Genomic DNA, 14,910 nt, shown 5'->3' with positions numbered 1-14,910 from the left:
AGAATAGCCTTCACTTTATACTCTTTTTATATTTATTGAATTTTTGGTTTTGTGCTGTTCTGCTCTGAGCTTGCTTGTTATTGTCAAGGAATGTCTAGAATAGAAATGGAGCTAAAGTCATAATACCCTCTTGATGTGACTGCCTACTGCTGGCTCATTAAATTTCCTCCAGTGCATCTCTTTATAAAAGTTTATTGAATGAGCAAGTTGGATTTTATAACTTGATAGTTGTGGAGGGGAATCTCTGCTCGAGTTTATTTGGCTCCCATTTGGATAATAAAACAAAAGTCTGGTGCAATTGCCGCTAATATCTGAGAAGCTARTGTTTCTAAAATGAATTTCTGTAGATAATAGAGATTTGTGTAATTTCAGTTGGATCAAGAAAGAGCTCAGATTGAAGAGGTTTTACAGAGAGGAGGGCAGTTGCTGCAGCAGCCTATGGAGGACCATTGGAGAGAGAAGATCCGCATACAGTTGTTGCTTCTGCAGAAAAAGTACAACAGTGTGCAGGTACAGTTATGAGAGTTACTACAGCTCATTTATTCGGTTTTCCCTTTGGTATCCCACTTACAACCCATAATCTGTATTTTATAATATATGACTCTTTTAGTGTAGATGATTCTCTGGGAGAGAGTTAAATGCACACAACCTGAGTCTCTGAATTTTTGCAATTCTAAAATATGAATTTTGTCATTTCTAAGTTTTGGGGGAGTGATTTTGATTTTTAAAGTAATTTTCAGAGCTTCACAGAGAGCCATCCTATGTATTTACACAGGTRCATCGAGTTGGGTATTTGCTTCACCTGCCTTTGCTGGCCCTTGATCAGAGGTTTATCTCCACCACCGGGTTGGGTGAAGAGTGACTACATGTACAGATATGCACAAACATATGTTTGACAGCTGAAGCTGTTTCTGTGAAGGAATCTGCTCCCAATTTTCTGTCTTCCTACAGAGGGTGTTAGCAGTAATTGCAGACTGCTGTATGTTGTGGTGCTTGCATACACATGCTATGTTAAAAATGGTTTTGTCAAAACAAAGGACAAAGATAGTCCTTTTAGCTCACTTGTTTGAGTCATGCTAGCGTTGGCAGGGTGAGGTGTAGTTCAGAGGTTCAGGGCAAGACCYGCAGGTTGGCTTTGATAGAATAGAATATGGCTATTACAAACATAAATTAGTACTATTGCATATTTTGGAATTTGCTCCTTCAAATGGATCCCTCAAGTATTTTTGTTTTTGAAACAAATAAGACCTATTCTGTTTGCTACTTCCCTCTTTTTATACTGTATTTTCCTAATACACTGGATTGTAGGAGTGCAGGTCATTTAAGAGGAGACAGGCGGTGGAACTCTCTCCAGTGTTCTCCCAGTATAAGAAGGAACATGATAGTCTAATGAAGTGGCTGAATGAGGCTGAGGACCATCTGTCAGGGCTGCAAGGTGTGGAGGATGAACAAAAACTACAGGTAAAYGAGGCTTCTGTTTCTTAGGGCAAATGGTGAATGCTGTGTATGAACTTTTGAGATTCTTATACCAAGGTTTAATGAATCTTCTTTTGACACTTCTGTGGAAAGAAGTGTTTCAAAATCACAGCATTCATTTTGTCTTAGGAAATTTTCTGCGTGTTCTAGTTTGGGACTTCTACATAATTGTCATAGGTCCAAAAGATCTCATCCTTCAGGCCTTAGAGTATGATTCAGAACAGTTTCTCTTGACAGTCTTGATCCATGAGGATGGCACTTCACCCTTTTTAAAATTCTGACTCAAACAGCCTGATTCRGTATCTGTTTGGTGTAGATATGATAAAAGCTCCTTTATAGCTTAAATTCAGTGCCTCTGCATCCTGTGATCAGRATATTATAGCTGCCTTTTCCTGCCTCAAGTGCTTAGAGAGGGATAACTTCCCTCTTGTAATGGGCATTGCTGTACCCAATTAATGTTAACAAAACAAAGGTTGAAATMTTTCTGATAATGTGTATGTGGGTCTTGACAAACAACTTCACAGGGTCTGCTCATAAAACTTACTGCTCAGAAAGTTGTATGTCTTAATTGTTGAGGGCACAGGTATTTTTTTTGATTGCTTTTGTTGTGGTTTTGTGGCATTTTTTGTTGGTGTTTTTTAAGTCTTCTATTTCTCCTTTCTATCCTTAAAAGCACTTTGTGCAGTAATTACRTTAATATTTTAGGCAATAATAGTGAAGAACCTTGTGAAGCAGTAATTTCTTCAGAAGCTTGGGGCCTACGTAATCCATCAAGTAGTTCTCAGTTTCTGTGTATGAAGCTTCGTAATTCATTATCAATTGTAATTAACCTATCAATCTTTTTGACTGCTCTGTAACTTTTTAACCCAGCACCAATTAACTTGTGGAGGCAGGGGTAGAATGCTCTGGCTCTCTGTGAGACTCACCAGAAAATCATAATGTGGTGCTCTTGGTTCACAGGTAGGGCTGTGTGGCTTCAGCTGGCAGTCACAGATGCCCTGCTGTCCTTTTCACACAGGCCATTCAGTACCAGCTGGGAAAGGAAACCTTTTAAAGCTGCAGCTCTTTAGAGAGGTGGTTTCACATTATAAGCCTCCCATGCAGAGCTGGGCAGCGTAAGAGGGCCCAGGATCTGTTGAACTGTGTGACAWCTGACTGCTCTGTTGGGTCTCCATCCATCTCTTCTGGTGACTTAAACTCCTTTAGACCTGACTGATGCCATAGAATTTTTTGAAGGAAATGGGGATCCATACTACTTAAAGTAAAACTACACCCTTTAGTTTCTCTGTTTGACCATCAGATGCTTTGAGTGAATCGATTACTGAATTGAAATGGAAAAATGGTGCCCCTGGATGGCRCTTTGCTAATGGGAGCAGTCCACTTGTGACACAGACCTGCCTTCTTGTCAGTGTTGGTCTCACTGCAGCTTGAYTGTCTTCTCTAAGGAAGCTATGTTGTTTTTTGTAAAGCCTTTCTCTTAAGGGATATACTGCAGCTAATCCCTGCTCCTGCTAGATCCWTTCCTGGATAAGCGAATCTGGTTGCTGAATGCGGAATGTCACGTAAATATGGATTATCATAGCAATTACAATAGACTATTGATAAAGAAACATTAACCTTGGTCAGAATTAGCTAAGTTGTGTAAAAGCATCCTTGTTCTTCCAGTTGTAGTTTCTGGTTTGTTCAGAAAGGGACCACAGCAGTTTWCACTACTGGTGTGAAACTTGAAAACTCGAACTGCTGCTTTTGCTTCATGTGCCTGTGCCTCTAAACTTCTGATATTTGAATGCTCAGCCAGCCTKTCTCATGTGTCCTTATTTTACTTTTATGGCTTGTTCTTCCAATGTCTCCAYTAACCAATCTTGAACACCAAAAATGGTGTGAGACCATAACATTGCTAAAGCGAGAACTAGTCTTCCCAAACATTATCATCATTTTAGATAATCACGGTTGCTCCAGAATTTCTCTGGAGCCACCAGASTTGAAAATTGCAGTGCTTGTTGCTTATCTCAGCTCAGGGCTTGAGAAGCATTAACTGAATTCTTGACCCAGTGGTGTGCAGGTTGCTTAAGCCCTCACTTTCATGTAAGGAAGCTCTAGTGAGCAGGGACAGAGAAACTGGTGTTTGAAATGAACAAAACAGGAGGAAAAGGAAGATTTCAGCTGCCAGGSTTCAATTAGACTTCAATTAAGGTTTTATGTAATATATYATTTATGCTTTTGTAAGCAAGTGTGGAGGAGAGSACTTATTTATGGTGCTTGAAGGTCRTATCTATATATTGATTTGCTGGTAGTAGCTGAATCATAAATACTCCTCATCGTTCATGCTTCTAGGGATTATGGAATTGAAGTATCTCTGAAATATGGGTAACCCTTCTGCATAGTGGGTACTTTTGAGTAAGCCTTGTTTTGCCACAAATGCATTAGCAAGAAAAGCCTGCATTAGAAGTTTGTACCTCCTTGAGGTTGTTGTTTTCTAACATTGCTTTAGTATTTATTTAAATTGAACTGTTYTGGTTTGGTTCAGAGTGAAGGAAAGGAAAAAACTAAACCTTAAATTGCAGAGGTAATTAATTGCCTAAGTTCCTGAGAGATTTTTCCAGGTTTTAAGGAGTTGTTTTGGAGTGAAAATGGTGATTTTGCAGACGCTAAGTGAATATGCAGTTGCAGGTACAGTGCATTGTTTCCTGTAAACYGAAGCAGACATCATATTGAAGGCTCTTGGAGTATTATTTCTGTAATAAAGGAARCACATTTGTTTTTCTAGTGTGCTTTTTATAGGAAAGGTTCTGGATTACTTAAATATGAATGATTGTTTGCTGATTGCATTAATTAACAGAAGAACAAATTAAATGGACATGAGCTTTGGGCTTTGGAAAATCTTTTTCTAGAAGCCTGGCTTTGAAATATTTTGAGTGTGAGAGTGAAGGGGCAAGGAATGGTTAAAAAGTTAGGGTGTCTAATCAAAATAATGTTTTTCTACAAAGACAGTGAATCTGAGATTTGACTGGGTAAACACTTTCAGTTAAAATGCTTATGTAGTTAAAGCATGTAATTAAATTATTTAATTTTATGTCAATTTTTAGGGCAKTGTTTTCCAAAATCCATTTTGTAAGCAAGTCAGAGAATCTCTTTGACTTGAATCTTTGGTAGATTTTACTTCAAAATATATTGAAGTGTARAAGGGGAGAGGGGAAAAATCTGAAGCTGTATTCTGAATTCTARGTTAAACTGTATGGTAAGTATAAAGCGAAACAAATTTTTATTTGACCCCTGAATTAAAATTATTTTTAGCAGTTCTCATTGAGTGGCCTTATTTATAGAATGTTCACTAATAATCAAGTATTCTCTTTATTCCCCCAATCCTTTGTTTTTGCTACTATTTAGAGAACAAATTTATTAAGCATGCTCTGTGAACACTGAAATGAAAATAGAAAAGGGCCAGTAAGTAATCGATCAGRTTTCCTCTTAACTAACCATTGATTGACTTTTTTATTTGTGTATGCTTAAGAAAAACTGTGGGAGGACTGGAGCACTGCTCCTGTGATGACAGACTGAAAGGGGTCTTGTAGCCTGGAGAAGAGAAGGCCCTGGGGAGCAGCAGCTCACAGTATCTACAGGAAAGCTGGAGGGGATTCTACGAAGGCATGGAGGGATAAGATGAAGRGCAATGGCTTTAATCTGTGAGAAGGTAGTTTTAGGTTAGACATTAGGAAGGAATTCTTTACTGTGAGGGTGATGAGGCACTGGAACAGGTTGCCCAGGGAAGCTGTGGTTGCCCCATCCCTGGCAGTGTTCTAGTCCAGGTCTGATGAAGCTTTGAGCAACCTGCTGTAGTGGAAGGTGTCCTTGCCCATGGCAGGGGGACTGGAAAGAGATGATCTTTAAAGTGCCTTTCCAACCTCAGCCATTCTGATTCTGTGGAAAGAGTTTGCTTGCCTGAGGTTTCTTTTCTTAATTAAAAAAAAAACAAAAACAACAAACAAAACAACCAGACCCAAGCAACCAAAACCAGCTTCTGTGATATTTAGGTATTTGTCAGGTGACTGTGAGAGAGTTATATAAAATTCCTATTTTTTGGCATATAAGCATTTTAGAAGCTTCCAGTCTGCAATGCAAGGTAGAGAACAGCTGAACAATTAAAACTGCTGCAGTAAAGTGCTAATGTGTTTACAACAYTTACATATGTTCACCTTTTAAGAATGAGGGCTGTGAGAGGAGGAAGCATCATCTCAGTGATGGGAGGCAGCTGGAGGAGATTAGTAATGAGGTGTGCTCTGGAGGAACAGCACCAGGAGGAATTCACTGCTTAGCAGAAGAGAGCAATCTGGCTCAGGATGGTGTTACTGGGAGAGCAGAAAGTTTCAGGACATGTCAGTGCTGGGAACAAGTACAGAACAAGTTTGCTGCACATCAACACACACTGTTTTAAATCTTGTTCAAGTTTTTTTCTKATGAGAGACAAAGCAGTGGGTGGGAAATAGAAACATGGTAAAATCCCGTGACATATTCATCTGGGTGGTGTTGATTCTGGGCTGTTGCCTGTGTGAGAATGGGACTTGTGGAATGATGGGGAGTTAGAGAAGACACCTTGTGTAGATGTTGCAGATGTCTGTGCTGTAGCAGGCATCTTGGTGTTTTTTTCTTACCTTGACCTGTTTCATATTGTTAAGGAAARGATACTTTGCGCTGCACAGACTTTGTCTGATTTCTTTGGAGCTGCGGCCATGTCCTTCCACAGGAAATCATACAACTGTCTGAGCCTTGGGCTTTTCCTCCAAGTTTTATTGACGGAAGCTGATAAAATATATGCAGGGCCTCAAGAAAATGCATTTGGGGAGCATCAGGGACCAAGATTCTGGGCTTGTAGCTAAAGCATATGGTGTAAGCCTTGTTTTTAATTGTGGTGCTTCCTTGCTGTACTGAATTGAAAGCAGTACCGAGTAGTTTGTGATGCTTTTCTGTAATTCTTGTTTTTAGTAGACTTGGATGCCCTTTTGCATCCTGTTTCTTTGATATGCAATGAATGACTAGAAGCAAATTGTATTTGGTGGTAAAGGTCTTGAAGAAGCAAAGTTGTGTCCCCAGTTTCAGTASAGGGATGACTTGTCTACTTTACAAAACAAAAAGCCCCAAAACCACATAGGACAAAGAAAATCCTTAGGAACATTTAGTGCATGCCAGTCCTGAATGGTGAATATATGAACATATTTTCTGCTGCAGTCCTTGCTTCTTTTGCATTACATGTGCTGGTTATGTTAGATTTCAGTTAATTTGAGTGACATGTTTGAAATTCTCAGAAACGTGTGAAGGAGGAAGATACAGACAGGTATTTGCAAGCCACTTTGTTAGGGGGACTTAAATATTGTGTTGGTTGTCAGGTGTGCTAGGGACTTTCATGTGTGCATCCAGCCCAGACAAATTGCAAAGTAAAATTCACTGGCTGAGATTGCTGTSAACGTACATTTCTTCTTTGCCCTCTTGAGTGTGTTCTCAGCTGTTAGTAAATTGCACAGTCCTGTGCCTCTGCAATGCTTGACTCAAATTCACCAAGTACAGCATGGTGATTTAAACTTGCTTGAATTCTTCAATTTTGGTGCTGGGCTTTCTTTTTATTTGATGATTTTAAAGAACTGGGCTGTTTTCAGAGATGGTAGCAAAATCCTGTTTGATGAGAAATTTTTTTTCAGCTAAAAACTGCTGTCACTCTGCTTCACTTGCCTCTGCTAATTTTTTGCCAGGCATGGCAGAAGGATAGCTTCCTGTAGCAGGCTTTCTAGTGTTTCAATCCAGCCCACCATTTGGGAGCCAAGAAAAAGCTGCATTAAATTACTGTTCTTACACTCTTATCTGCTAACATGGTACTTGGCTAGATAGCCTGGTCTTGCAGCCAGAGCAGAAAACAATTGCTAAGCTCTGGAGGAGTTACTGTCTTTTATTGCTGCAAAATATTGAAGYACTGGTGGAGCACCAATTTGTTTTTAAAAAATCGTTAGGAAATTTGGGTGGGGATGCTTATTGAAAAGAATATGGATAGGAAATGAGGTGTGTTTAACTAAGTTGGTATCTTGGTGATGAAGAGAGCAGAGCGGGTTGTAACATAGGCTCAATCAGGATGTGTTATTTCTGGAAGTGGYAAGGATCAAGGTAAGAGAAACAGAAGTACCCTTCCTATTGCCTGGGGTTTTAATCAAGAATAATACAGAGTCATTGTGAAGCATGGTATCTACTGTTTTCTGACTTTTAAAATAAATAAAATCCTCTGTAGGGCTTTCTGTATTTACCTAACTGTGCTAAAAAGGCTTTTGTTTTGACTTTTAATGTAGAAAAGTTCTTATTCTGAGTAGAGATTATCGATTTAGGATGTTCTTTTCATTAAATTGTTTGTTGTTTGAAATACAAAATGAATTCTCATGTTTTTAGGCAATCCCTGTCCAGCAGAGGTTAAAAGGCCAATTTGCCGCAGGAGTGAGGACCTTGCCTTTCTCGGCTGAGTACTTGGTTGAAATCAACAAAATTTTGCTGGCCATGGCTGATGTTGAACTGCTGCTGAATGCACCAGAGCTAAACACTGGCATCTATGAGGATTTCTCAGCTCAGGAAGATGCACTGAAGGTACTGCATGCCTAAGCATTGTATTCAGAGTGGAGAAGGGCAACAGCAGAATAAAGGCCACCACCTTTACATCCGTATGGCTATAATTATGGTTTTACTAGGTATATACAGGATCAATATGCACTGAAAACTAAAAAAATGACTGTTCTGTTGACTAATTTTTTTTCTATTTATAATCTGGATACCAAGTGTAGCAGCATGAAAGCTGGGTGGGAGGTTGAGAGAGTAAGGTTTCATTTCTTATACACACTTGTATTATTAATCCCATAGTCTACATAACACTTACAGAAATGCAAAAGCCCATCTTCTTAAATTCCTATTTGATCACCTTAGCACAGCTGCTGTTCTCATGTTGTGTGAAAGCAATTACTCGCATAGGAAGTGGAGAAAGGGTGACTCTTGTCTTTTTATGGAACTATGTATGAGGCCTCAGGATGATGGTRCCTGTTCTGATAAGCAAAACAGCAACAGTCTTTTAATAGTTTTAAGCTCCCCCTTCCTATTGTCAGCATGTGGATTAAGTGTGTAATTAATAATGAGGAAGTAGTTAAGGATCTGGTCTTTTCCAAAAAGGGATGAAGAAATTATGTTTGAAAATACTGACTCCTTCTATGTCAAATATGGGTTGAGTATGTAGAAGTCTGAGTCTTGGTTAATTCTGAGCATACAAAAGAGCACAGTAAAGAGGTTGCCCCAGAAAACATCCATTGGAGTTGGGAATTACACATGGCGTGGTGCAGTGTGGGTGTACCTCTTGACTGGGAATCATTGGGTCCATGTGTCATTATATTTAAGTTATAGTTAGGATTTKCCTCTCATCAAGAACCTGTGCAGATAGGAGTATTTATGTTAAAAAGGCTTTGAAATACTTCATTTTGGTGTAGCTGTCTCGTCTGATTTTTGAAGCTTTGGTATATTCTAAGGATATTTCCAGAAAAAGTAAATAGCAGAGCATAGAATTTTTAGAAGCATTACTGTTTTAAATTCCAAAAGGTAAGTAAATTCCACTGTGTGCATGGACTGTTTGTCCTCTGAATACCAAGGCAGTCTTATAACAATATCTGGTTTAAAGGAGTTTTCACATCAGTGAGATGGTATATCGTTTTTAACTTTAACTTTGTCATTTAAACCTTTATGCATTTTTATGCTTTTGCAGTTTGTGCATCTGGGGGTTACATGAAATGTGATGAAGTCACACTTTGTGGTCCATTTTTTTACATGAGGAAAGAGTATGTACAATATGGGCATGACATGGGCAAATTTGTTCAATCAAGAAGATAGTGTTGCTTTGAGAAGTATGGTGTGCCCCTTTACCTTAGGGACAATTGGATACATATGAAATACTTAATTCTTTTAATAAAAAACTGAAAAGGATACATCGTTAAAAGGTGTGATTAACTCTTCAGTTCAGTCACTAAAACTGATTTAAACTGGAAACTGCTGATACTGGTGGTCATGGTCTTATTGTAGATGCTGATTTTTGGCACAGAATTTGGAAAACATTATTTTTCTTTTATTTCCTGCTGGTTTTGACTTTACTCATAGTTTGTCATTACTGTGCTTGCAGAATGTAAAAGATACTTTGGATAAACTTGGGGATCAAATTGCAGTCATACATGAGAAGCAGCCTGATGTTATATTGGAAGCATCTGGACCTGAGGCAATACAAATAGGAGATGCACTAACRCAGCTGAATGCAGAGTGGGACAGAATTAATAGAATGTACAATGATCGTAAGTGGTAAGTCAAGGATGATTGGTCTCTGTGGCAATGTGGTAAATATTTTATATACACATTTGTATAAGGATTTTTCAAATGTACCTTAATAATAAAGATGAGTTTGGGAGTAATCARCTTTAATATGTTGGTATTACAAAATAATTTCCAGAATTATTGAATACTGAAACCATTAACTACATGGAAATTGTAGTCTGGCTGCTGTTAYGAAGCTTATTGTTTATACTTTATAAAATAGAGCATTTGATTTATAAAACATAAAATTCTAAAAAGCTATTGCAAAGCWAAGTTCTAGAAGAGCAGTTTTGAGTAGGACATCTTTTAACAAAGAGTTCAAGGCTGATTTTTGAAGGAAGGAAGCAGTTTGAAAGAATGGGATCTTTAAAGTGCAGCACCTCTGATAGTTGTTAATAATACTTGTTGTAAGTAATTAAAGATAAGAAACCACCTGATTAGAAAATTTTGTGGTTAGAAGAACAAGATAACACTAAAATCAGTGCTTAAGAAATAAGTTTTTTTATTTCCTTTCCACAAATAGCTGTAATTTCACTTTGAGAAAAGTTTGATTTCTCCCCACCCCTTACAAAAATACGCTAAACTGAATCAGTTTTCAATGTTTAAAAACAAACTCAATACCACTTAATCAAACTTGGAAAATTGCATTRGATGAGTATTTTAAGTTGGAATTTGTAAAAGTGTGAAAGAACGTGTTCAAGAAGTTACCACTAAGCTGAAGGTGCTCACACTACAAAGAGCAGTAGACATTGAGATTGCTGCTATGCAAATAAACCCCTTAATGGCTGAAAATTATTCTATGAAATTTAAAATTAAATGCCAAGGCTCATGCTGTAGTTAATTTGCTTTTACAGTACTTCCTTTTTAATGATGATGTAAGATAATGGATGATGCAGAAGTCTTGTAGAGCATAAAGTAATGTCTAGGCAAGCTTACTTGCTTTCTAGCACCAGAAATCTGATACTGAACACATGTGGTAGTGTGTTTTAAAGAGGTATTTTTGGGAAGAGTGTGTATTACATAAGCTGATGTTTTCAGCTCTTTCTCAGAGCATTGATATACGTGTAGGAATAAAAAAATCAATTTATGGTATCATCTAAATATAGACTTCCAGAAATTCTGGGTCCCTGTATCAATGAAGGATCAAGATTTCTAATAATTCAGCAGGCAATGTTATTTTACTGTGGGTTTTTTAATTGGAAAACAGTGATGTCAGCTGTTGCTACTTTCTGTGCTCTTGGTCATCTGCTCTATTTGGAGACAAATGCCCATCCTATTTATATGCCTGCTGCTATTTTATTGTCCTCGCAGATATGGTATGCACTAAACTTTTGTTATACCTTTTCCCCCACTTGTAACTTACTTGAAAAGCTTTAACTAAAGGTACAATTTTGTAAGTATGAGTACAGTTTCATTTACAACTTCAATTTTCTTTAAGTAGCCAGGGCTACCCAGAAACTTTAGTCTTACTGAAAAAGGTAAGTGTATCAAAGAGTTTAAACTCATGAACATAAGTGTAATGTTTATGAATAGTAGGCAAAATGCAACATATGACCTTACTTTACTGATACACATTAATCTTGAACTTCATAAAGTTTGTAAAGCTCTGCATATTAATAAAAATAATATTAGGCTTGGTTTTCATACAGAAAGGGCTACTGGACTAGCAATTTAGATAAATGATATGTAGCTTTCGGAATATATAAAATGGTATTTTAATTGAAGCATGCACTTTGATTAATAGAAGTATTATTAATTGCAATATTAAAATGTATTAAAATGACATTAGTATTTTTATTAAATGACATTAGTATTTTTATTCATTTTCTGTTACAAAGAATTATTTTTAACCAGGTTTAATCTTGCTTTTCCTAGTGTTACACTAAGTATAAGCTAGATGACTATTTCCTTAAAACATCTTTGGCTTTATTCTATTCCTGGAGTGGGTGGAGATTTTGACAAAATTRGGAGAGGCAGCATCTGAAGCCTCTGGCAAAAGATTGACTTAGTTTTCAGGGGTAGCAAAGATTTTGTGATTGAATGCCAGCTCTGATGAAGCCAAGCACAAGTTGAATTAAACTTTACTTAGCTGAGCTTCTAAGTAGTCAACTAAATCCAGCTGACCACAGTTGAAATTGAGCATGAATAGAGTAAAATGTTTGTGTGTATATATGAACTTAATGCTCTGAGCTCTTTGTAACAGTCCTGGTTTGCTATGGGTTTTCTGCCAGTGCTAAAAGTGTTGATGACTTGGGAATGAGATGTGGTTTGGAAACAGTGGATTCYTGCAGAGGAGGTAAAGGATAGCCATGTTTTGGTGCAGTAGGCACAGGAATTAGGATACCCAGGATGCTTTCAGCTGAGGCAGTCTGTGGGGAAGCAGCAGCATGTGCATCTGACTCAAAACTGGAGTGAGACTTTGCTCATTGCTCAAAATACTGATGTAACTGTAGTCTCAAAACAGAAATGGCAGAAGTTAAAACTTGGTATCTCAGTCTTCTCCTCTGAAGTTTTAAAATTTTGTCTTCTGAAAAAGTCAAAACTCCCTCAAAAATTTTAATGTTTAAGGAAACCAATAAAACATTTTAATCTTTTGGAAGTGCTTAGAATATATCTTCTCATTAAATGTGGAATGAGTTATTATCATGAGGCAATATGCTTAGACTGAAATRTATGTGAGAAATAAAGAGAGATGGAGATTTGGGGTCAGTCTACCAGTTGGTCTGAGGTTTTGAATCAAGTTATGCACCAGAAACTGAAATGGTAAAACTAGGAGATAAGGCTAGAAAAAATTAAATAGAGATTTTTAAGATTTCTGTACTGGAATGGGCCCATATGAATAATAATAATAATAATAATAAAAATAGTAAATAAGACCTGTATGTGTCAAGGAATATGGATGTTTTGTCAAAATGAGATTTAATTTAATTAAATAATCTTACTAAGAACTCTGGAATTCTTGAATTTAATTAGTGAAAAGAATAGTTGCAGTGGTAGCTCTGAAGTTCCCTTTTAGATATCATTATTATGCTGCTAATTTTAGATTGCATCTATAGATATCCAAAAACCCCGGAGTCTTTACTGTTGCAATTGTTTGCAAATGTTGCAATAATGGGCTGAAAATGGGATCATTCCTGAGTCAAAATAGAGGGTTCTCTGATTAACGGTAGTCTTAGCCTCATACATCTTTAGAGATGACTGTTTTTATTAGTTTGCAATAGTTCATGACCAACAAATAGAAAGCAAGACACTCTGTTCCTTTCTGACATGTTTTTCTCATGGTCTCACTTTGTTAGCTTGTTAACATAAGAGAACTCTGATTTTATTAAAAAACAACTTTTATTACTGTGATAATTCTGCCTGTTCCATGCTAGAACATGTTGCCCTTCAAGTTAAGTGACACATTAATCTGAGGCTGCAAAGATGATGACAATGAAATATCTGGTAAATTATTGTGTGATTAAATTGTGTAGGACCTACTCACGCGTGCTCACTGGTAATACTATATAATCAAATATATAATCTGTATAATCAAAATCACCTTCACTTAATAAATTTTGGGCACCAGCACCCCATAGGTTACGAAGGAGAAAAAAAAAATGGAGCAATTAATCATATTTCATGTTTCACCCTGTCTGATAGCTGAACTGTTTCATGATAAAGGAGAAAAGAGTTCTGCAGACCAATTTCATGTAACTAATCAATCTTTATTTTTAAGCGATAGAAACAAAAGTTTGCTTAGGTYTGCCCTTACTTCCTTTAGCTGGAAGTTAATTACAGTCTGTGCTGTTGGCTTTCACCCACTGCTACTGGGGCAGATGCCTTCAGAACTAGGACTTGGTTAACCAAGCTGTGTGTTAGTCTTTCTGTTCTGCAAGGAGTGGGATTCTGAGCCTTTTAACTGAAATGGTTTGGATAATTTTTCTAACCTTTRTTTTGCAACAGTTGCTTTGATAGAGCGATTGAGGCATGGAGGCAGTTCCACTGTGATCTCAATGATCTCTCCCATTGGATAACGGAGGCTGAAGTGTTGCTGGCCGATGCCCGTGGGCCAGATGGYAGCCTGGAGCTGCAGACAGCTGGGCTGCATCAGCAGGTATGTGTGATTTGGGCAGAAAATGAGCAAGTTGGAAAAAGTCTAGATTTTTGTCTGAAATAGTAGTTTTATAGATAGACATATGGATTTGCAGTGAGGCTGTGCAATTACACTTCAAAAAGCAGTAACACTTAACATATCTATTTTGGTTGCAGTTTAAAATTTGTTCTTGGGGAAAAGTTGAACTCCTGCATATAGTATGGGGTTTCCTGATCATTCTTACCATGGATGGATTTGAGATAATTTGGTAGTTCAAATGTTGGTAAGATATGTGTCAGTTGATAAATTGTTACAGCTTCATTAAATATGCTAATCAGGTAAAAAAAATCAGTATATTATTTCACTTACTTTTGATTTGTAATTTAATAAATGAATCTCAAGATCAGTTATTACTTAGCAAATTGTTTATTTAAACAAATGACTTTTGAAGATACTGCCTAATATAGGCAATCTAGAGAAAGAGAAGGTTCCACTTACAGGGGTCTTACATTTGATTTTTTTCAGATTTGGGGTCTGCAACTTAGTTCCCTCCTGCCTTTTTAGTTATTTAACTTCCTTTTGAACAAGGAGAAGAATGCATAACTTAAAGGATCAGATTTTTTTTTCTTTTGAGAAGATTTGTTACCCAAGTGTCAGGTGTTGTGAAAGAAAAGTAAGCTCTACGACAGCACTTGTGCTTTATCCATGTTGCTGCTTGAAATTGTCATCTGGGGCATTTCACTTCTGTTTCTTGAATCATCTTAGCCCTAATCTAGTTGCAAAGAAATTTGAAATTTTTGCTAACAGTGTGAGATTTTTGTGGTGGCTGGGGATGTTTGAAGATTTAATCCTGACACCTTCTGATTTTCTTTAGCTTCATGGATTTTCTGTGGTGTGTGGAACTAGGCAGCACTGCTGTAATTATCCTAGGTAAAATACTCTGAAGTTAAAAAAATCTCTGGGGTATAGGTAATGAAAATTACTGGTTAAAA

The 14,910-nt window shown here is 37.2% G+C and overlaps 1 protein-coding gene across 4 annotated transcripts in view; it reads left to right on the top strand.

The window, feature by feature from the left end:
• The window catches only part of UTRN (utrophin), a 348,477-nt gene that overhangs the window by 123,375 nt on the left and 210,192 nt on the right, over positions 1 to 14,910 (top strand). For 3 of the 4 annotated variants that reach the window (XM_057364021.1, XM_057364019.1, XM_057364023.1), the window contains 5 exons: positions 373 to 510; positions 1,309 to 1,461; positions 7,900 to 8,091; positions 9,659 to 9,831; positions 13,789 to 13,939. In XM_057364021.1, the coding sequence (XP_057220004.1) occupies positions 373 to 510; positions 1,309 to 1,461; positions 7,900 to 8,091; positions 9,659 to 9,831; positions 13,789 to 13,939 (807 nt within the window). The remainder of the gene's footprint in view (positions 1 to 372; positions 511 to 1,308; positions 1,462 to 7,899; positions 8,092 to 9,658; positions 9,832 to 13,788; positions 13,940 to 14,910) is intronic. The other variant, XM_057364022.1, reaches the window with a different exon arrangement.

This window comes from Malurus melanocephalus, unplaced genomic scaffold, assembly GCF_030028575.1.
Source record: "Malurus melanocephalus ecotype Western Australia unplaced genomic scaffold, MMel_1.1 scaffold_33, whole genome shotgun sequence".
NCBI lineage: Eukaryota > Metazoa > Chordata > Aves > Passeriformes > Maluridae > Malurus > Malurus melanocephalus.
The sequence above is the reverse complement of the archived record's forward strand: the minus strand, read 5'-3'. Positions and strand labels throughout refer to the sequence as shown.